Consider the following 23,025-nt stretch of genomic DNA (forward strand, 5'->3'; position numbering starts at 1 on the left):
TTTGTATTTATTTATATATATAATCTACTTTAAACAGTTCATATATTTGGCAATAAAAAAAGCCTTTCTTAAATGTCGTTTATTTATTTATATATATATTTTTATAAAAGTATCGGTTCCGGCACCGTTTAGGCACCGGTATCGTTTTAAAAGTATCGGTTATGTACCGGTATCGGATAAAAACCAAACGATACCCATCCCTATTTATAACCCCATCAACGCCACCATGACTCCGTATGCGATTCATTTGTGAATTATTGATTGTGTAGCATTTCCATGTGTGTAGTCACACAAGAAAACATCAGTAAACCGTTCAACTGTGTTTTAAAACTGTGAGTCGTGAATGCAGAAATTCGGCTCTTTACAGGGATGTCGGGGCCAAGCCCATTAGCAGAGTCACCATGGTAATGTTATCAAAATCAGTATGAAGTTTGTAAAGATTTTTTGGCATTCATGTGCATTTACATTAAGTTAACCGTGAAATTATGCGGTCACTTTGAATTTTTGGATAGGGGCCACCTACAAGACAAATGACAATATGATCATGGGGACCATTAGAGTCCGCATTACATTTTCAAAGGATACAACATCACTTCCTGTTTAGTTCCAGTGCCATATGACGGTCAGATGTTGGTAAAATGTATCTCATATATGAAGAATACATATGGGGGATGTATGATTTTTGCTTATTACAGCTTTCTCTTGTGGTCAAAAGAAAGTGATTGTTTTCGGACATGCTCGGGACAGTGTCTCAAGTCCATCTACCAATTTTGATGTTAAGCAGAGTGGCTGAGATATGACCTGGCCTCGTGTTATTATGGCTGTAGATTTCAGTTGGCTGCAAACACAGTGCCACAAACATCTATCTCATTATCAACATGATTCTTAGTCTGGAAATCATCTTTGCTAAACCTACTGAAGACTTCACAAAATGCATGAGTTGGTTACGGTGGAAATTGACGTCTTTGGATACTTTGAACTCGACTTGTAAATGTAATGGTACCGGTTCCAACATTACATGTGTGAACGCACCTCTAAATATGATTGTATGACCTATTATTACAGCTAGAACGATTACAGGTGGAAGTCAAACTTGAAAAGATTTAAAGGACTGTACCCAACAAAACGTTTTACCATACACCTCTAGGGGATGCCATAGACTCTCGTGGCAGTAGAAGATGCGTAATAATAAGAGATGGTAGAAACACTATGCCTTTGCACGTTTGGTACTTGGCCCCCATTACACTATTTTCATTGGGGGGTGGAGAGTTGTTCTCCTGTAAGCAAGCAGCCTCTGTGTTTCCATGTGCTCTGTTGATATTGATTTGATTGCTGACCTGTAGACCAGCAGCTGCCCTGCCTATGACATGACTGCACTTTGCTCTCTAGGCCTGTTTCTGTCCTACCGGCTGCACTGCATAAAGCTGACCTCCTCCACACTGTGCTGTTGCAGATCCTGCAAACTCAACTCAGATACTCACCAAAGCTCTAAGGTACTTCAAAAAGCTATTCATTTATGTCACAAGCAACATGCCTATGTTTATGCATGCACACACACACACATACAGTACTATGTAAAGGTTTTAGGCATTTGTTTAATAGTTATTCTTTTTTTCTGCATTAGTGTGTCTATATATTTACCTTTTAAGTTCAAACATTTCATGTGATTTTGAAAGCCTCCTTACTTTACAGCATCTTTTCCAATGTGCCTCTTTTCACTGTAGTGTATTTGCATGTACAGTATGTGTGTGTGTGTGTGTGTGTGTGTGTCTCTCTCTCTCTCTTTCCCTCTTTCTCTTTCTCTCTCTCTCTCTCTATATATATGTGTGTGTGTGTGTGTGTGTCTCTCTCTCTCTCTCCCTCTCGCTCTATACATATATTTATATATGTGTGTGTATGTGTGTATGTGTGTGTGTGTGTGTGTGTGTATATGATTCATTGATTGTATGGCATGTTTATTTGTTAGTTAACATCTTGCCTGTTGCAGGGGTCTCACCATGACCAAGCTACTATTCATCTCAGCCTTCATGGCAGTACTTGTCATCAGTAAGTTCTGCTCTCATGACTCCCATATTAAGTGTTATTCTTCTTCTGGAAACACAACCTTGTGTGTGTGTGTGTGTGTGTGTGTGTGTGTGTGTGTGTGTGTGTGTGTGTGTGTGTGAGAGAGGGAGAGAGGGAGAGAGGGAGCATGTGCACATGCACACGTGTGTTTGTCTTACTGTTTCTCAATCAACTGCAAAACACCACTCATGCGGTAATCAAGATGCTCTGTGCTCTCTGATCAAGGTGTGGTGGGTTTTCGTGTCCCAAGGCGTGCTGAGTGGGTTCCCCACGTGCATTCAATATTTGACCAGACCATGGACCTGGTTGGCCAGATAGTTGGAAAAGAGAACCTTCAAACTGCTGTAGAGTAGGTTTATCACCAAGCATTTCTTCATTGTCCTCCGTGTTTCTGTAAGAGCATAGTTTAATGTCCTCTGTGTTTCTTTAAGAGCATAGTTTAATGTTGGAGCTGAAAGTACCATTTCCATTGGTAATACAATAAGGGAATCATAATGTGATTTTTAATTTGTAATATAATTCAGGCCAATGATGTAAGTTCAAGTAGAGATGTTCTTTTGACCTATTTGTCTTATTTTGTCTCCCAGTACAACAACTGAAACAACAGTCCGTCTGGCCGACGCAACAGCTAATCTTGCAGAGAAAATTTTCAAAGCTCTCTTTACAAACTGTAAGTGATATTGTATAATTTATAAGTTAAGCAGGTATTTATTTTGATATTTTTTAAATGGCATGGAAAACCCACATGCAAAAGAAAAATGAATGAATGGATGGATGAATGAATGTTGTATTTGATATGCCTGCATATGTGTGTTACATTAAATGAAAATGTTTTTTTACGTTTTACATTTTAGAACGGCTTCACTGTCTGTGACCTCTCCATCTGCGTGGAATGAACACGCTCATCAGTCTTTTACGAAGTCCAACCATTGTGTGGAAGCTTAACTGACCAAGAACAAAAGGAGTTTTGTCTCTCTTTACTTGTGTACTAAAAATTATCTGATAAACTGCAGGGTGGCCATTTTTCTTTGACTCTTGAAATGTACCATCCCACATTCAATCCCACATTCAATTAACATGAGAGGCAATGAGAGAGGTCTGGGGCGAATTCTATTTCACCCCAAAATCGGGCGGGACCATTTGATGCACGACTTTAGCCTGATTGGACAATGACATTCAGAGGCAGATCAGACGGTCTAGTGGTAAAATGGGACAGAAAAAAATAACATCTCCTTCTTCCGCTTGGCAGTGCGTCGCCCAAATCGCCCTTATGGACAAACCGCCCCTGTCCTACAGTAATAAACATCTTTCTTGATTGGTAAAGTTCACGCCTCCTCCATGTTTTCTATCTGCTATTTTGGAACCAGTTCCCACTTCACCACCTCTCCTGTGAGGATGCAAAACTGCAGAGCTTGTTTGTTTTCCACATGGACTTAATAAAACTTGATTCTGAATGCTACTTTTGTTTCCTTTTTACAAAACATTACTGGGCCATTGGTTAACATGTCAGTGTATACTGATACAATAAGCTTCCCAGGTTACTATCGGAATTTCCCTGCAATACCCCCTTATCTCCAGTGTTTTTTTATTTGTATTGTTCTTTTATTGATTGATTCAATGATTTGAAACACTGGTACCCTTGACTGGATTTTCCACAAAATATTGCAAGTCTTTGCTCATATCTACGAGGCAATATCTAAGCCCTGCTGATATGTAGATTTGGTATGTACAATATTTTCCCAACTAAATAGAGACATCAACTTTCTATCCCATTTTAATTGACTTAAAATTACTTACAGTACTGCAATGGAAGGTGTCCAGTAACTGATCATATAAAAATACTTGTTCTTCTTTAAGCAAGCAGCCTATGTGTTTTCATGTGCTCTGTTGATATTGATTTGATTGCTGACCTGTAGACCAGCAGCTGCCCTGCCTATGACATGACTGCACTTTGCTCTCTAGGCCTGTTTCTGTCCTACCGGCTGCACTGCATAAAGCTGACCTCCTCCACACTGTGCTGTTGCAGATCCTGCAAACTCAACTCAGATACTCACCAAAGCTCTAAGGTACTTCAAAAAGCTATTCATTTATGTCACAAGCAACATGCCTATGTTTATGCACGCACACACACACACATACAGTACTATGTAAAGGTTTTAGGAATTTGTTTAATAGCTATTCTTTTTTTCTGCATTAGTATGTCTATATATTTACATTTTAAGTTCAAACATTTCATGTGATTTTGAAAGCCTCCTTACTTTACAGCAGCTTTTTCAATGTGCCTCTTTTCACTGTAGTGTTTTTGCATGTGTGTGTGTGTGTGTGTCTCTCTCTCTCTCCCCCTCTCTTTCTCTCTCTCTATGTATATATGTGCATGTATGTGTGTGTCTCTCTCTATATATACATGTGTGTGTGTCTCTCTCTCTCTTTCTCTCTCTCTCTCTATATATATGTGTGTGTGTGTGTGTGTGTGTGTCTCTCTCTCCCTCTCGCTCTATACATATATTTATATATGTGTGTGTATGTGTGTGTGTGTGTGTGTGTGTGTGTATATGATTCATTGATTGTATGGCATGTTTATTTGTTAGTTAACATCTTGCCTGTTGCAGGGGTCTCACCATGACCAAGCTACTATTCATCTCAGCCTTCATGGCAGTACTTGTCATCAGTAAGTTCTGCTCTCATGACTCCCATATTAAGTGTTATTCTTCTTCTGGAAGCACAACCTGGTGTGTATTTTCAGAACTATGTATGTGTGTGAGAGGGAGAGAGGGAAAGCATGTGCACATGCACGTGTGTTTGTCTTACTGTTTCTCAATCAACTGCAAAACACCACTCATGCAGTAATCAAGGTGCTCTGTGCTCTCTGATCAAGGTGTGGTGGGTTTTCGTGTCCCAAGGCGTGCTGAGTGGGTACCCCACGTGGAATCAATCAATATATGTCCAGACCATGGACCTGGCTGGCCAGATAGTTGGAAAAGAGAACCTTAAAGCTGCTCTAGAGTAGGTTTATCACCAAGCATTTCTTCATTGTCTTCTGTGTTTCTGTAAGAGCATAGTTTAAAGTCCTCTGTGTTTCTTTAAGAGCATAGTTTAATGTCCTCTGTGTTTCTTTAAGAGCATAGTTTATTGTTGGAGCTGAAAGTACCATTTCCATTGGTAATACAATAAGGGAATCATACTGTGATTTTTCATTTGTAATATAATTCAGGCCAATGATGTAAGTTCAAGTAGAGATGTTCTTTTGACCTATTTGTCTTATATTGTCTCCCAGTACAACAACTGAAACAACTTTCAGTCTGACAGGCGCAGCAGCTAATCTTGCAGAGAAAATTTTCAAAGCTCTCTTTACAAACTGTAAGTGATATTGTATAATTTATAAGTTAAGCAGGTAATTATTTTGATATGTTTTAAATGGCATGGAAAACCCACATGCAAAAGAAAAATGAATGAATGGATGGATGAATGAATGTTGTATTTGATCATATATGCCTGCATATGTGTGTTACATTAAATGAAAATGTTTTTTTGTAAATGTCATTTTAGAACGGCTTCACTGTCTGTGACGTCCCCATCTGCGTGGAATGAACACGCTCATCAGTCTTTTACGAAGTCCAACCATTGTGTGGAAGCTTAACTGACCAAGAACAAAAGGAGTTTTGTCTCTCTTTACTTGTGTACTAAAAATGATCTGATGGACTGCATGGTGGCCATTTTTCTTTGACTCTTGAAATGTACCATCCCACATTCAATCCCCAAAAGACATTTTAAATGCTGTAACAAAAGTGATCCTACAGTAATAAACACCTTTCTTGATTGGTAAAAGTTCACGCCTCCTCCATGTTTTCTATCTGCTATTTTGGAACCAGTTCCCACTTCACCACCTCTCCTGTGAGGATGCAAAACTGCAGAACTTGTTTGTTTTACACATGTACTTACTAAAACCTGATTCTGAATGCGACTTTTGTTTCCTTTTTTACAAAACATTACTGGGCCATTTTGTTAACATTTCAGTGTATACTGTACAATAAGCTTCCCAAGTTACCATCAGAATCTCCCTACAATACCCCCTTATCTCCAGTGTTTTTGATTTCTATTGTTTTTTTATTGATTGATTGAATGATTTGAAACACTCCAGTGTTTACATGATGGTATAATTCGAATCTTTGCTTAGTCGGACTATGCTTTCTTTCGAGGGTAGGTGCTATTATCCCAATATACATGGCAGTGAATAAATCGAATCATTGGCCGAAAGCATGTCATATCCGATACGATAGGTGGCGCTGTTTTCATTACAACTAGTGGTGATACAGCCATTTCCGCTTGACCTCTTCACCACTACCAACAACAGTTGATTGAGCATGAATCGCGTCTGTTCATCGGTCCAGAAATGCGTGTTGCCTCTTGGGTTGTCCATCGCGTTGTTTGTTTGTTTCTGCTGGGCCAACGTGTTTATAAGTTACATTATTCAAAGGTGAAAGATAAAAGGCGAGAGAAACGCATGCACATTCACACACACACGCGCGCAAATAATGGGTTACAGCCAAAACGCATTGCCCTTCTGCCAGTTGCATCAAATTGTTTTAGTACTTCTTCGCTGTCGATTTCCAAATCTGTGTGAATATTCATGAGAGCAAGTCCAGTCAGTCTTTTGTCAGTCATCGTACTTCGTAAGATATGTCTTAAGACGCCCCATTGTACTGAATGACCGCTCAGCAGACGCTGTGGAAACGGGCAAATGTGCCGAACTTTCCAGGGCTTGATAAAGCTCACTGCATTTGGGCTGTAGCTCATTTAGCTGTTTCCAGCTCTATATCTGCATCGTCAACGCTGGGCATTAGTTGTCCGTACTCCGATTTTATAGTTTCCCCATTGTAATAAATATGCATTCATGATATTTTTCTATGACCGAGTTTGACAGGTATTGGTCAGGTAATAGCCGAGTGACAGCTGATTTGCTTTCTGATTTGACAGTACTTATTCGTGGGTTTTTTCAGCGCCAGATAACCGAACAGAACTTAACTCAGGCTTGCCTCACGGGTACAATACCAAATTTCATCATATTTGATAGAATGAAGGACAAATTAGTTGTGAATACTATGACCGAGTTTGACAGGTATTGGTCAGGTAATAGCCGAGTGACAGCTGATTTCACAAGCATTAACTTTAAACCAGAATATTTTAACGTGCCGGCATAGTCGCCCCGTAATGCCGTGCAGCGGGCGCATACTGTTATACTCTATGTGACGCACTAGCGCTCAACGACGTTCCCTATATGTTCCTTACCGTTCTAATTACATGTCGTTGTTCTGTGTTGGGACAGAGCTTATACAGGTGGGTGATGGTAGCACAGTCTGTTCGTGGTAACTTGCACCAGGGCATAAAGCCCGTGCCATTGTGACAGTGTGTTGTGTTTTAGTGTTTAATAAAAAGCCATAACAAATATACCACGCTTCCGTGATTTGTTACAATATAATGGTCTTGCTTGTATAATGTATAAACACGTAGGTTACAGGGTGGGTGTGGCAGAGAGAGAGAGGGAGAGCGATGATGCACACGGATATATCAGATTTAGCGACCGGAGCAAAGTTATGTTGCTGTAACGTTGAACTCTTTGCGATCTATAAATACAGTACTTAATAGGCTAATTGATACAACATCTTCTCGTTTGAGTGTGGTTGTTTGAGTGCAATGGGAGTGAATGATCGTTATTGTCTATAAAGCAGTGTTTCTCAAACTTTTTCAGACCAAGGACCACTTAGCCAAAAAAAAAAATTTGCGGACCATTTAACTAAATATCCCCGGAACAACATGCCTCCTACCCAAGACCTGGCGCCAGACAATTGTTAGCGCACACATGATTTTCGCGGGTGGGCTCTCCTTTTGTACGTACCAGTAGGCTAGTTATAGATATGACAATGCGCAAGGCAAAGCATCTGGAACCCTGCTCCATGCGTGACTTGGTTATGTTACAAACTATAGTTCGCTCACAGCCTCATACTCCCATCACACACTCAGACAGACATCACAAAACACAACGATGCGCATACTGACCGCAGTATTTCACTACCAACAGTAGGCTAGCCCACTGGCATTAATACAGCCATCCTAGTAGTCAACTTTTCATAATTAAGAGCTGTCATTATCCAACGTCACACAACACAGAATATAGCCTAGTTATCATCTTGCTGTCTCAGTGGGAGAAAAACACAGTGTTTTGAATGCAACTCCGCGGCGAGATAATTCCCAATGAGGCTGAACCACTTTCTCCTTGTCTATGTTAGAGGCTTTCTCATTTAATTTTCTTTTCATAGTTCCTGTCTTAAGCCACCAATCCATGACCTTGTTAATAGATTAGGCAACTCTTTATTAGATTAGGCTACTACTGGCTGTGTTCTCTTCGTTCTGAGTTGTATGTTAGAAATGTCGCAATAATTTACTTGTGGCCGTCGCGGACCACACTTCATCATATTTGATAGAATGAAGAACAAATTAGTTGTGAATACTATCACCGAGTTTGAAAGGTATTTGGTCAGGTAACAGCCCTTTGACAGCTGATTTGCTTTCTGATTTGACAGTACTGCTGTGTGTTTTAAGCAAATAAAATGTGGACTGTTTACAAGCGGGCACCTGCTATCGTTGATTATACAGTAAATACGTTGTGAAATGAAACAAAAACACAGCACAGTTAAAGATGTATTAGTATTGATTGATTCACATCGATATGAATGGATGACATGACTAACAAGTGGTGGGAAATTAATATGAAAGTATTTGTTCGGTGAATTAGCGCGTTCTGTCCAAACAGTCGCAGTCAACGTTTTTGTCAACACTGGCACCACATAAGTATCGTAATTTGAACGTCCTTATACGTTTTTAAGGAGGGGTTGTAAAGGTACTCATATCTTCGGACCTCTTCTGTTATGTTTGTTCATAGTCAACAAGAATAAGCTTGTGAGACAGTCTGCAGGATATTCATAAATAAGCGTGTCATTAGTATGAACAGTTGAGACAACGTATCGTCTCTTTCGTCTTCCGGGTCACGACCTGGCAGGGAGGGAGGAGGGCGGCGGGATCTCAAGCATGCGCAAAGACGCAAAGTCCAGTTCCTTATCCAATTCACCGTTACATGCCGCAATAGTCGAACTATCAACTGGATCGGATCGAGTTATCCAGGGGTGTTAGTCCGACTATGTGCGGTCCGACTACGATCCGACTAAGGTGCTTACATGAAACGGATAATGCGATTTCAGTCCGACTAAGGCAGTTATTCGAATCCATGTAACCACGGTCACTGGTAGCCTTTACTGGATTTTCCACACAATATTGCTAGTCTTTGCTCATATCTACGAGGCAATATCTAAGCACTGCTGATATGTAGATCTGGTATGTACAATATTTTCACAACTAAATAGAGACATCAGCTTTCTATCCCATTTTAATTGACTTAAAATGACTTACAGTACTGCTATGGAAGGTGTCCAGTAACTGATCACATACAAATATTTGTTCTCCTTTAAGCAAGCAGCCTCTGTGTTTCCATGTGCTCTGTTGATATTGATTTGATCGCTGACCTGTAGACCAGCAGCTGCCCTGCCTATGACATGACTGCACTTTGCTCTCTAGGCCTGTTTCTGTCCTACCGGCTGCACTGCATAAAGCTGACCTCCTCCACACTGTGCTGTTGCAGATCCTGCAAACTCAACTCAGATACTCACCAAAGCTCTAAGGTACTTCAAAAAGCTATTCATTCATATCACAAGCAACATGCCTATGTTTATGCACGCACGCACGCACGCACACACACACACAGTACTAGGTAAAAGTTTAAGGCATTTGTCTCAATGTGTGTGTGTGTGTGTGTACAGTATATATGATTCATTTATTGTATGGCACGTTTTTTTGTTAGTTAACATCTTGCCTGTTGCAGGGGTCTCACCATGACCAAGCTACTATTCATCTCAGCCTTCATGGCAGTACTTGTCATCAGTAAGTTCTGCTCTCATGACTCCCATATTAAGTGTTATTCTTCTTCTGAAAACACAACCTGGTGTGTGTGTGAGAGAGAGGGAGAGAGGGGAGGGGAGCATGTGCACATGCACATGTGTGTTCGTTTGACTGTTTCTCAATCAACTGCAAAACACCACTCATGCAGTAATCAAGGTGCTCTGTGCTCTCTGATCAAGGTGTGGTGGGTTTTCGTGTCCCAAGGCGTGCTGAGTGGGTTCCCCACGTGCATTCAATATTTGACCAGACCATGGACCTGGTTGGCCAGATAGTTGGAAAAGAGAACCTTCAAACTGCTGTAGAGTAGGTTTATCACCAAGCATTTCTTCATTGTCCTCCGTGTTTCTGTAAGAGCATAGTTTAATGTCCTCTGTGTTTCTTTAAGAGCATAGTTTAATGTTGGAGCTGAAAGTACCATTTCCATTGGTAATACAATAAGGGAATCATACTGTGATTTTTAATTTTTAATATAATTCAGGCCAATGATGTAAGCTCAAGTAGAGATGTTCTTTTGACCTATTTGTCTTATTTTGTCTCCCAGTACAAAAACTGAAACAACAGTCCGTCTGGCCGACGCAACAGCTAATCTTGCAGAGAAAATTTTCAAAGCTCTCTTTACAAACTGTACGTGATATTGTATAATTCATAAGTTAAGCAGGTAATTATTTTGTTCTTTTTTAAACGCCATGGAAAACCCACATGCAAAAGAGAAATGAATGAATGGATGAATGAATGAATAAATTAATGTTGCATTTGATCATATATGTGTGTTACATTAAATTAAAATATTTTTTGCCTAAATGTCATTTTAGAACGGCATACTGTATGTGACCTCACCATCTGCGTGGAATGAACACATTGCTCATTAGTCTTTTACGAAGTCCAACCATTGTGAGGAGGCTAAACTGACCAAGAATAAAAGGAGTTTTTTTCCCTCTTTACTACGTGTACTAAAAATGATCTGATGGACTGCATGGTGGCCATTTTAGTTTGACTCTTGAAATGTACCATCCCACATTCAATCCCACAAGACATTTGAAATGTATGAGTATGAAGAATTACACTGCCATAGCTAATTAAGTTAGACCATGTACAGAAGATGATGTGGTACTGAGGTTAAGAATCAAACCTTTAAATACTGTGAAATATCAATAATAATAAATATACTTATATATTTTGTGAATATGCTAAATCAGTTATATATGGCAGTGTGTTTGGTAAAATATGATAGAAAATGTATTATCAATAGAAAGTTATCTGTGATATCTTCAGGTTACTGTGGATGTACCTCTCAAATTGAAAACCAATTCATGCATTTATCTGATTCGTTGGTTCTTGATAGAGTGGTAACAGTCATGGAACACAGTTATAACTGGCAGCAAAGAAGACATTCCATCAAAATAGGCCTTTTACAGTTGGCTGGGATTTGAGTGCACTTTACATTGTTTGGTCTGATCTAGTGCCATACACCTAGTTTGCGGTTCACAGGGGAACAAGTTCAACAGCTTTGATTGGATGCCGTAATCAGGTGAATGACTTCACTGTAGCTTTCAATATTTGCAGTGTTGACCAACACCACACATAGACACACATTCATGTACAAACAGACTAAGGGGAAAATCTGACATTCAGACAGGATCTGTGGAAGACTGCTGGTAAGTATCAATGCATGACATTTTAATGGAGTCTCTGTCTTTATTACGCTTTATTACACTGATAACAATTGCGTTGAAGCTAGCATGGGTCATTTTATTATTTTCCCTGTATGTGTGTGTGTTCCCTGTGTGTGCCTAAGGTTGTCATCTCTGTAGCCATGAAGAACGTTTTGGCTGTTGTTATCATCGCAGCTTTCGCACTGTGTAAGAACTGTGTGTATGAGTCTGATGGGAAAAAATCTGCATGTTGATGGCAAAACAATGTTGATGTTATGGTTGATGGTTTCTGCTTCTCTTTGCATGTCACTGTTTGTGTGTGTACTCAAGAGAGAAATAGTGCATGTATAGGAGAGAATTTATGGGTGTTTGTTACTATATTACTGAGTTTGTGTAATTAAGGGACTAAAGTTCAAAATGAGCCTGCTCCTACTCCAAATCTTGTAAACACTTTTCTAATCCCACTCAAATCAGTGGAGAGTGATTCATTAAGTGAATAAATAAGTATGTGAATGAATGAGTGCCTGAATGACTGAGTGAGTGAGCGAGTGAATGAGTACCCTCCTTGTTGTTTGCTGGCAGGCGTCGAGAATCTCCCCATCTCATCTGACTCCTCAGAGGAGGCAGTGGACCCTCTGGGAGCCGCCATTAGCAGGCCTTTCTACGACCTCTGGGACCGCACTTTAGACAAGACGGCAGAATCTCTGAGTAAAAAACTGCAGCAATCTCTGGGGTGAGTAACACATCATTTAAGATACATTCGATCAGTTAATGACCTGACCTGACCTTGGGCTGTGCTGCCCACTGATCTTGCTCTGCCATTGCGAATGCTAATCTGCAACTAAGGGGCTAGTTTTGCGCAGTATTAGAATTATTTGGGACCCGTATTTAGCATGATAGTCTATACCATATGAAAATGTGCATTACTTACAGTAATAAACATCATTCTTGATTGGTAAAAGTACTGTTAGGCACGCCTCCTCCATGTTGTACAAGTGTGGGCCAGCCTCCATTTTTGCGGTTTAAAAGAATATTCTGTTCCCTGCAGAATGATGTTCAACAACCTGAGCTCCGCTTTTCTATCTGTTATTTTGGAACCAGTTCCCACTTCACCACCTCTCCTGTGAGGATGCAAAACTGCAGAACTTGTTTGTTTTCCACATGGACTTAAAATAAAACCTGATTCTGAATGCGACTTTTGTTTCATTTTTACAAAACATTACTGGGCCATTTGTTAACATGTTAGTGTATACTGATAAAATAAACCTCCCAGGTTATTCCCCTGCAATTGCCCCCTAATCGCCAGTGTTTTTTTTATTACGATTTGAAAGACTGGTTCCCTTTCCCTTTGCCCCTTTCCACAAAACATTGGGAGGCTATTTTCATGTCTATGATGCAATATCTAAGCACTGCTGATAGTGTCACGATTCGGGCCAGCGATTGCCACGAATTGGGACATTGGCGGCCTCTGGTGGCCAAAGGACAATATATGGCTGACTTATTATTATGCACATGTGCCTTTGTTTTCTTTGTGTGCCCTCACCTGGGGTACGTTCGTCGTAGGATTGAAGCTAAGTTAATCAATTGGCCTTTTAGCCCGTTAAGATTAGCGAGCTGATTGAGAACAGCAAATATCGGTTCGTTAACGGCTGATCCGCATCCTAATCATGTGGTTAATTTCAACCAGGCTAAAGTTATCATGGCATTTGCGCGTGCACGTCCTACTTCAAAAGGCAGGAAAGGTCGATCACCAAAACCATGATTTTCTAACGGTATAATGGTTCTAAACTCAAAGAAAAGGGCTCTTTTTCTCCGCTGGCGAGTAGGAGATGAACATGAACGCTTATGAAGAATACAAGACCATAATCATGGCAAAATTCAACACCACCACCGCTGTGAGAGCAAGGTGTGTTGGGATGTTTATAGAGTGATATCTATGTATGACTACCTGACGGCCAGTGTCCACTGGTACAGAGGTTTCCTCTACTGGTTTGAATTTGCATGGTTGCTAGTTCAAATCCCCTCACCTCCTTCCTCGATGAAGTTTTACATTTCCTTGGAAGTCGCTTTGAATAAAAGCGTCTGTTAAATGGCAATGTATTAATAACAAATGCAATAAATTGAAGCAGTGAAAATAAATTGTCTGTATTTCTCTCTATTCTTATCATGAGTCCACCTTAATCATTTTCTACAATAATGATTTGCAATGGTGTACTAATAACACTCATATAATTATGAGTGCTTTGTTCTCCGCATCACCGACACTACAAAAATGTACCACTCGCAAAAAAGCGCAAGACAGTCAATGTTCGACTGTGGTGTTTGCAATAAATGACTCCAGAAGGTCTTGTAAATTAATGATTCCTTGTCGGCTGAATCGGTAGCGCTCATACAAGAATAATGGATCTTGGCGATCGCAAAGAACTCTCTCCCTCCGCTAATCTAACTCTAATATCAGTCCTTGGTCAATGGGATCCCTCCTTTTTCCGGGGGTGTGGCACGCTTATCCAGCTACACTTAAGTTAGCCTGCCCTGGAGCAGGTTAGTGCTAATCGATATGTAACTATGGTGATTTATCAAAAGTTGCTTCCACGAACCAAAAAGAGGGGCGTTTTTTATCTTAGCCTGAAAATTAGCTCGCTAAACCGCTTAGCGAGCTACGACGAATACCCCCCTGTTTCCCATTGTGTGCCTTTGTTGTGCTTTGTGTTCACTCACCTGTTTCCCATTGTGTGCCCTCACCTGTCTCGCTTTTTGTGATTGCCACTTCTCTCAATTAGCCAGAGTATAAATACCTGCTAATCTCTGTGGACCTTATCAGGTTAGTCTTTTCACAAGACACGCAGCCCTCTCAAGCACTCAGGTACCTCTAGCTCTAACTAGTTTCTGGTTGGTGTCTCGCTGCGGTTCTCACAACGCTTTTGTGTCTCGTTGCAGTCCTTAGCCGCTTTTGGCTTCTTGAAGCCTGCCTCAGTTAGCTATGGTTCAGGCCCACCTGAAAGCTACATTTTGTATCTGATTAGTTTATGCCCTTTGCCCTGTTCCTGATCTTCTGTGCGTTTGGATTTTCCACTGTTCTTCTGTGTCCTGTGGGTTATCACTAGCACACTGGGCTAAAGCGCTAGTTAGCCAATCCAGTGACTCGGGTTCAATCCCTGACACAAGCCTGACAGATAGGTACAATATTTTTCCAACCATATAGAGACATCAGCTTTCTATCCTATTTTAATTTATTTAAAATGACTTACAGTACTGCTATGGAAGGTGTCCAGTAACTGATCACGCCATGCTTGGCGTGTTTCTTCCTCCACACTCTAAGCCAACTCAGCTGATCCTCTTAGAGCGCAACACACGCCACACCTGAGGCAGTTTCATTACTCCGCTCTGCCCTCCAAATCACCAGGGAAACAGAATGAGTGTATTGTGTAAGGCTTCTAGAACGGATTGATTTCTGTTGCCCCTATTCTGACCTCTGTCACCACGACTTGTGTCTTTAGCCATGAGGAATAGTCTCCGTATACCAGTGAGAGAACTTTGAGCCAGTGAAATAAATACAGCGGAAAAGGATGTGAACAGTATAATAATGTTTCGATTAAGATGTTGATATTTGAGCTCAACAGCCAATCAGATTACACCCCTCCCTTCCGTGCTCCTGACACAATGTCTTAATCGGCTGGAATTGTAAGAATTGTACGAATACATTGTTGTTTTGAGCGCGCACACACTTAACGGACAGCTAGAGGACCGTGGGGAACAATATGCTGATTTGCATCTTTAATTTAACTCAAGGATATGGCTGTTTGGCTTCTCTCTTGCCATCCTGTCTTACACCAGACCATCATCATTTAAACCTTTCTGACCTTACCAGTAGTAACTCTGCTTACTCTGGTTGTTTTGGACCTTTGATCAGAATTCAGAGGGAACTGTAAAAGGCCTTTTCAAGAATAGCTTTTCTGTCAGTTAAATGCAGAATGGCTCGAATAGAAAAACCCCAAATACATTTAATTAAAAAAAGATTGTTGCAGTCTTTCACTTTGCAAAAAGATATAAAACTTGTACTTCCACTTTAGAAGTTCACCAATTTCCACTAACTTGCATGTCTGCTATCTCGACTTGCATGTCAGAGGTTCAAAAATACATTAAAAACAAACAAAATGTCTTTGACAAACATGAGGTCAGGGCGCCATATTATTTGCCTTCCCTATGGAACATCTGTTGCAGCACCATGTAGTATCCAGATAAAACTGTCTCACACTAAGACACCACAGCACCTGTCGAACAGAGCAAAAGGATTTTCTTCTACAAACCCCAACCCTAACTCTAGCCCTATAACCTCTATAGCCATAGATCACATAACATTAGTGCATTTAACTAAAAGCTTGAACAACATATTGCCATGCGCAGTGGATTAGTTAACATGAACTTTCCTTCTGGGATGAGATAAAGGTTCCAGAGACACCTGCAGCTTTCCCACAGTAATGATAAAACTTGAGGTGGTTGTGGGCAGGCAGGAGGTATAAAAAGGAAGGAAGATGCCCATGTCTCACAGCAAACAGCTTGCAGACCGGCGTGGACATGAAGACCCTGATATTGTTGGCATTGCTCGAAGTGGCATGTGAGTAAACTGCAGTGAAACAGCACATAGGCGGTTATATGAACGTTTCAGTTTGAGCTAGGAACTGTTAGGCAGGAGGTGTTAGTGATACAATAGTTAGCATTGCTGCCTACCAAACAGTTGACCCTGGCTCTCTGCCTGATAAGAGGAAGATGGCTTTGTAAGTAGATTCTACTAAAGATCTACTTAATACATGACCTTTGCCTTTAGGAGGTTTCCCTTTTCACCACAGTCATCTGTGTGCCCTGCCTAGGGGGTTCAATCAAGTGCTTTCAGACAATGTTCATTGTTAATGGTACTATGCGATTAAGTAAAATTGAATTGATTTCATTCAATGAACTTACCGACTTAATAGCCGATACTAGGAGAGATTTAGCCTGGATCAATCAGGTACAAATGTATTTATTACACAATCAGCTGTAATCTGGGTTGTAATTGTTTATCTCCACTTTTGGTGTGATGTTCTTTTTCTCTTGATACCTTCTATATCTATACTTTTTGCAGAAAAACGTCTATCTTTAATAAATATGTTGTTGTTGTTTGGCCGCTGTAGGGGCGTCCGATGAGAAGGTGGTGGGAGGTTATGAGTGCCCCAGGCACTCCGCACCCTACCAGGCCTCCCTGAGTGACGGTTATTTCCACTTCTGCGGTGGCTCCCTCATCTCCAGCCAGTGGGTTGTGTCTGCTGCCCACTGCTACAAGTCGTGAGTCCTTACCTCCTCTCTGAAAATAGGATCCACCTAACAAGGGTGTCTAAATCCACCAAGCGCAAATCTATAGCATGGTGTCTGAATTCACCAAGCAGATATCTAAAATATGGTGTCCGAATTCACCAAGCAGAAATGTAAAAGTGTGGTGTCTGAATCCACCACAAATCACACAAGAGAAAACATACACCTGCTTATAGTTCTGGAACATATCTGGTGCTGATCAGACACACCGACCCGGCAGACTGTCTGAAGCCTTTCCTCCGTCTGCTGCAATCTGTGTAGGTGTGTGAGTTTCATTGGATGACCAAATAACAGAAAAGCACTGATTACAGGTGCATTAAAACTTGGGTAAGAAAGGAGGATCTTCCAGGCGACCTGTGGTCTCTCTACAATTAGCATTAGCACAGGGTCGAAACTACAGTACATCGTATATTCTCCCATACACACCGGTCATTTGTACCTTATATAATATTTTTCTAAGTAAACAACTCCATAATTAAAACTTCCTCTGTTAGAGTTGTCAGTTGCTACAGTGGTTACTCTGACTGAAAGCCTGGCTAGCATTAGCATGTGCAAACTCTGTCTCGGTAAGAAAACAGCTCCATTGCCTTTACTCTGTTAGTGTTGTCATTCTGATTGAAAGCCTGTTTTAGCATTAGCTCATGCTAACTCTTAAGTCATAGCTAACTAAGCCCAGCTCTTCACTCTCCTCTGAAGTCGCATCCAGGTGCGCCTTGGTGAGCACAGCCACTCCTCCAACGAGGGCAGCGAACAGTTCATCGACTCCGCCAAGATCATCAAGCACCCCAACTACAACGACAACACCCTGGACAACGACATCATGCTCATCAAGCTGAGCCGCCCGGCTGCACTCAACAGCTACGTCCAGACTGTGGCCCTGCCCAGCAGATGCCCCGTGGCCGACGAGGGCTGCATGGTGTCCGGATGGGGTAACACCATCACAAGCGGAAGTGGGTACCTGTCCTGGAGAATGTGAGGGTGTCTGTATTCATAAGTGTTTCTGTAACAAGCCGTCATAGGAGGCTTCACTGTTCATGTCTGTCTTAAAAAGTGTACCTTTCAGATTAAGTAAGAAATAAGTAGTATAGTTACTCCTCCGTCATTATCTTTGTGCACTCTTATGTGTTTTTATGCTTCAGCATGTGTTATTTACAGCTTCAGCATAAGGGCTCATTTTGAATGACTCCTTCAACCAACTTTGAATTCTGTGACATAGCCTACAAACATGAGTGTTTTCTGTCTATCAGCTGCCATGCCTGACCGCCTGCAGTGCCTTAGACAACCCATCATCGATGATCGCATCTGCAAGAATGCCTATCCCCACCTGATGACTGAGAACATGCTCTGTTCTGGCTTCATGCATGGAGGAGCCAGCAGCTGCCAGGTCAGAGCCATGCCCAATGCCCCCTGGGATTATGACATCATAATCATAGATAACCCCAAGCATGACATCATAACTAGGGATCTGCCCTGTAATCATGATGTCAAAATAATAGATCACCGCAGAAAGCTTATCATAGTCACAGATCTCCAATGGAATCATGATATCATTGTCATTGATGACCCCTACAAGTATGTCATCATAATCTCAGGTCATCCCTGGAATTATGACATTATAACCACAGATCACCCCTGGAGTCCTCATATCATAATTCATGAATCACACACTGTGGAATCATGGCATAACTATAATTTATTGCTACTAGAGTACTGAATGCCTTGACACATGAACTTATTAAAATTATATTGCCACCATCCATATGATAATGACATCATTGCCATACATCAGATCTGGGATCATGCAACTACTATCATACCTTGTCCTGAGCATGTCATTATCACCTAAAAGCTAGGCTGTCTCTGCAGCATTACTGTGACCATTTTCTCCTGCTTTTTCACATATTCAAGACTGTACAAGTACGGAGAATAAGCTGACAGAAAATGAAAAGCATAATCTATATTGAGGAGAGAACTGAAAGCTTACTGAAGCAGCTGAATGACTTATTTGTGTGTGCATGTGTCTGTCTGTGTTGCGTGTGCGTCTTCGTGTTCATTCCATACAGGGTGACTCTGGCGGACCTCTGGTGTGCGGTGGCCAGCTGCAGGGTGTGGTCTCCTGGGGCTATAAGTGTGCTATGGCGGACCACCCCAGTGTCTACGCCCGCGTGTGCCGCTACAACAGCTGGATCCAGGGTGTCATGAACAGCAACTAAAAACCCATACACACCTCTGTTCCAATGAGACAATGTTGTCATGATGAACTCTATGGCCAATAAAGACATTCTGGACTGAAATATGGCTTTCACAGAGACCTCATTTAATGAACACACATTCACAAACCATCAGAAATGCTGTGACGTCATCACATTCAAGTCAATCTTCATGTCAAGATTTTGAGATTTGTTTGTATTGACTACTGGTGTTTTTGCAGGTAATACATTAGTATTGTATAGTATTATTAGTATTGTATACTTAAAACCATAGCACTTCCTGACAAGGACATCACATTAGTTTGTAGGCATTAGTTAAGAGTAGAGTAGGCAATGAACTGAACTCTTCCTCGTTGAGAAAAAAAACTCACTGATTAACTAGATCCTCTCCATGCTAAATTCCGCACCAGTTGTTTCACACATGCATATCTGTGGTCATACAGGCACAGGATTTTTTTCCTAAAAAGGCACACTCAAATAATACTGAAATACTGCATACATTGAATTACAATGACAAAAGCCAGAACAATATTATGTAATAAAAAAAACAATGTTTTAGCTGTAAACTAAATGATCTTACTGAAATGTGATTAAACACATCAATGCTGGTATTCCTATTGACAAAACACCAATTTTGTAAAAAAAAAGAATCTGCTTTTTGAGCATAACACCCCATCTGCTGTTGATCCTGATGATCCTGAACCTTGCAAGGCTGATGCTGAAGTAGAGTCAACCTTTGGTACGTCTCTATGTCATGATATTCATAGATATATAGTCTAGTAAACTCTCAGCCCCTTACCCGCTTCTTAGCACTGCAAAATTGTACAGTGGGTGGAGTTCAGAGCTGGGGGTACACTTACACTTTAAGGGTGTAAAGCATTCATGTACAACTTACCTGCCCAGCAATTCTGATTTCAAGCTCTCTGATTTAATCTAAGGTCTGTCCCGGACTAACTCACAGCACACTAACTCAAGTACCACTTAACACCGCATACAAACATCAGAAAATTGAAAACAACCCATCTCCTTTACATGTAATACAAGTTGCTGAAGATACATTGGAGCCTTGGTCACTGCTAAATAAACCTGACTGACTTGGTGCTGATGTACTTTGCCTGGTTCTAGCCCACCCCTTACCCGTTGGGGTCCTTCTCCACCATCCAGTGCTTGCAGGACTTTGCGTGCCATGTTCCTTGAGCCCACACTGAAATGGGACGGGCACACACCGTTCCTGTGTAGATCCATAGATTTTGATCATGGCACCCATTCCGACACCCCCTCGCGGGTACAGATGGCATGCTGTGGACGCTACGGATCAGGCAGCGGTATTGGCGATTAGCACACACAGGGCCCAGGCCATGACAGGTAGAGTGTTTCGAGGCAAGCTTTACAGGGTTCATCATTTGGCAATGCCTTGGTGAATCTAGTGATTTGGCGGGTGAATCATCACTAGGTGCCAGCTTCATTATGGCACTTTCACATCGAGGGAGCACACAGCTTTACAACACAAGTAGTCTACGTCCTACTTTTTAACACCCGGCATCTGCAGGAAATATGTCCATTTGTATTCGCAGACGAATGGCGGATTCATTTACCAGGGTGGGTAGAAACACCTATCAGCGCTTAGCTAAATACAGCAAAGGCTAACATAGAAAAATATCACCGTTTACAGGATATTTACTGCTATATTTGTCAGGAGAGCAATAAAGCGGTTATTTTAAGTACATTTAAAAAAAATGTTGCTCCTTCAGTATTAAAACAACGACAATAACAGCTATAAGTTACATGTGCGGCATCCCCACTGCCTACACATACACACACAAGTGCAAAATGTGCAAACATATTCTTAGATTTTGCGAGGCATTTCGTAAACAGGTCTGGTTCGCCTCAAGATATGACCACATCCATTGATTGTCACAAAATTGAAAAAAAAAAGCTTCTAAAACGGGTGTATGGTTTCTAGTCGATAAGATAGATAAATAGCCAGAAGCTAGGGATGGGCATGAGTAACCCACTCTATTTGAACGTCCATATCCGTTTGACCTATAGAGTAATTGCGTTTGTAAATTGGGTATATTTAAGAGTCAAGAGTAACACTTGCAGTTTCTGTTGTATTGTATATTTCTGTCACACTGGCCCGCTGCTCCTCCAGTGTGACAGATAGGAGAACATTAGGGTGTGTTAGCATGACGTTTTAGCCAGCTCTAATTGGGATTACTGCACCGGCTGTGTCTCAAATACTCCTGCCTTGAGTACTGGAATGTTGAAATAACTGTGCCCATCCCTACTAGTAGCGGAATCGCACAGGCCAAAACATAAACAGACGTCTGGTGAACAGAAATTTTAAAAGGAGAATACTGGCTGTAGCATTTTTGTCAGAGAAGCCAGTATTTCAGTTTAGCATGTTTCCTTAATCTCTGATAACATATGTAAATTTTATGATTTAGTACAGGAAATATATTACATACTGGTCCTTTAACGTCAACTTTGCTTTCTGTTTTATGAAAACTTTGGTGAAGCATTACCATACACACACCTTTCTGTTGCTTACAACACAATAGTGTTAAATAAACAAATTCTTATCATGTGTTGAAGCCATGCCTTGCTATTTTTGGTATTGATACGCCCTCTGGACGTCATAACTAATAGAAACATTTGAGTTTCCCATTAGTAACTAGTAATACTTTTTTTTTTACCATTCATGTGCTCGGAACTATGGTATAATTAACATAGTTTTTACAGCACATGAAGCCCATTAGTGTTTCCTGCTGAATGTGCTTCAATATAAAAGGGTCAACCAAAGCAATTGCCTGTCATATTTGAGTAACCCAATTCCGATGCTGCATAGGTGTCAGAAGTGAATGAAGAGGACTGAGCCATGAAAACTCGAAAAGCTCATCAATCAGCTGCAATGGGATGGGGCGCAGTCGCCGACTCCGAAACCCCACCAGAACCTGTGATTGTCGCTACACCCCTGCCAGGACCAGGGATCGGGATGCTCCAGTGTGCCCAGGGAGGACGTGGGAGGCAGCCGTGCTGGTAGCTTGAAGACTAGCCGTTGATATCACCGCAGCTCAATCAGGAGTCAATGCCGCGACAGCAGGACCACTCGAGACGTACCTCACCAAGGTTCAACTGGCAGCCCGGTGCCTGGTCAGCCCAGGATACTCTCATTTTGGAAATAAAAGCGCTGCAGGTCCTCGCAGATCCCAAACCAGCAGAGCAGGGACAAATGGTCGGCCATTAAGGGGGCACTACAGCACTGTTTTGGCCAGCGGATCTTTGCAGACGACGACCGAGATAAGCTGGTTGGCCGCTGCTGGATCTTATCGTGTTCAAAGGCTATCCTACCTTCGACAGTAGCAGGCAGGAAGAACTCACGCTCCAGCCGTTAGTCTGGAGTTTGCAGCCAGAGTGATTCCGGGAGAGTGATTGTCCCTGGAAGCAGCCCTGGCTGAGGCAGAGCGATTAGAAAAGGTCCTGTGGTCTCCTGGCGTAAAGCACCGGTGTGCCAGGCTGACCTGTAGGAGAGCGAGGAAGAGGAAGCGACTGGACAAACCACCGCTCCTCAGCGACCTCAGGCAGGGACCACGAAGAGCACCCATATGGGTGCCCGGTCAGCAAGATGTTCTGCCGTTTCTATGCGCTAGAGGAGCTGCACAGTGACCAGGGGCGGAACTTCGAAGCTGGCGTGTTCAGCGAGGTCTGACGGCAGCTGAGCATTAAAAGGACTCGAACTACACCGT

General features: G+C 41.6%; 1 protein-coding gene and 2 long non-coding RNA genes across 4 annotated transcripts; all 3 read left to right on the forward strand.

The window, feature by feature from the left end:
• The first annotated feature begins 1,393 nt into the window (after positions 1–1,393).
• On the forward strand, positions 1,394–5,947 carry LOC105902016. 2 transcript variants are annotated; one of them, XR_004165861.2, is made up of 5 exons: positions 1,394–1,493; positions 1,988–2,046; positions 2,290–2,413; positions 2,652–2,734; positions 5,611–5,947. It is a non-coding gene; the product is annotated as an uncharacterized LOC105902016 (long non-coding RNA). The 2 variants fall into 2 exon arrangements; XR_001162462.3 differs by lacking the exon at positions 5,611–5,947 and adding an exon at positions 2,919–3,523.
• LOC116225004 lies at positions 4,031–5,421 on the forward strand. Its single transcript, XR_004165862.2, has 4 exons — positions 4,031–4,130; positions 4,674–4,732; positions 4,940–5,067; positions 5,339–5,421. It is a non-coding gene; the product is annotated as an uncharacterized LOC116225004 (long non-coding RNA).
• An 8,597-nt stretch (positions 5,948–14,544) lies between the features above and the next one.
• LOC105902000 (trypsin-3-like) lies at positions 14,545–19,363 on the forward strand. The gene is made up of 6 exons (XM_012829513.3): positions 14,545–14,586; positions 16,164–16,338; positions 16,892–17,042; positions 17,766–18,019; positions 18,317–18,453; positions 19,133–19,363. The coding sequence occupies exons 2-6, from the start codon at positions 16,299–16,301 to the stop codon at positions 19,280–19,282; spliced, it is 732 nt and encodes a 243-aa protein (XP_012684967.2). The 5' UTR covers positions 14,545–14,586; positions 16,164–16,298; the 3' UTR covers positions 19,283–19,363.
• The last annotated feature ends 3,662 nt before the right edge of the window (positions 19,364–23,025 follow it).

This window comes from Clupea harengus, chromosome 19 (assembly GCF_900700415.2).
Source record: "Clupea harengus chromosome 19, Ch_v2.0.2, whole genome shotgun sequence".
NCBI classification, from domain to species: Eukaryota; Metazoa; Chordata; class Actinopteri; order Clupeiformes; family Clupeidae; genus Clupea; species Clupea harengus.

Excerpts from the sequence above, each read along its gene's own strand:
- LOC105902000 (XM_012829513.3), top strand. The coding sequence starts at position 16,299 with ATGAAGACCCTGATATTGTTGGCATTGCTCGAAGTGGCAT. Across the intron at positions 17,043-17,765 it reads GCTGCCCACTGCTACAAGTC|TCGCATCCAGGTGCGCCTTG; the intron begins GTGAGTCCTTAC and ends TCTCCTCTGAAG. Across the intron at positions 18,454-19,132 it reads GAGGAGCCAGCAGCTGCCAG|GGTGACTCTGGCGGACCTCT; the intron begins GTCAGAGCCATG and ends CATTCCATACAG.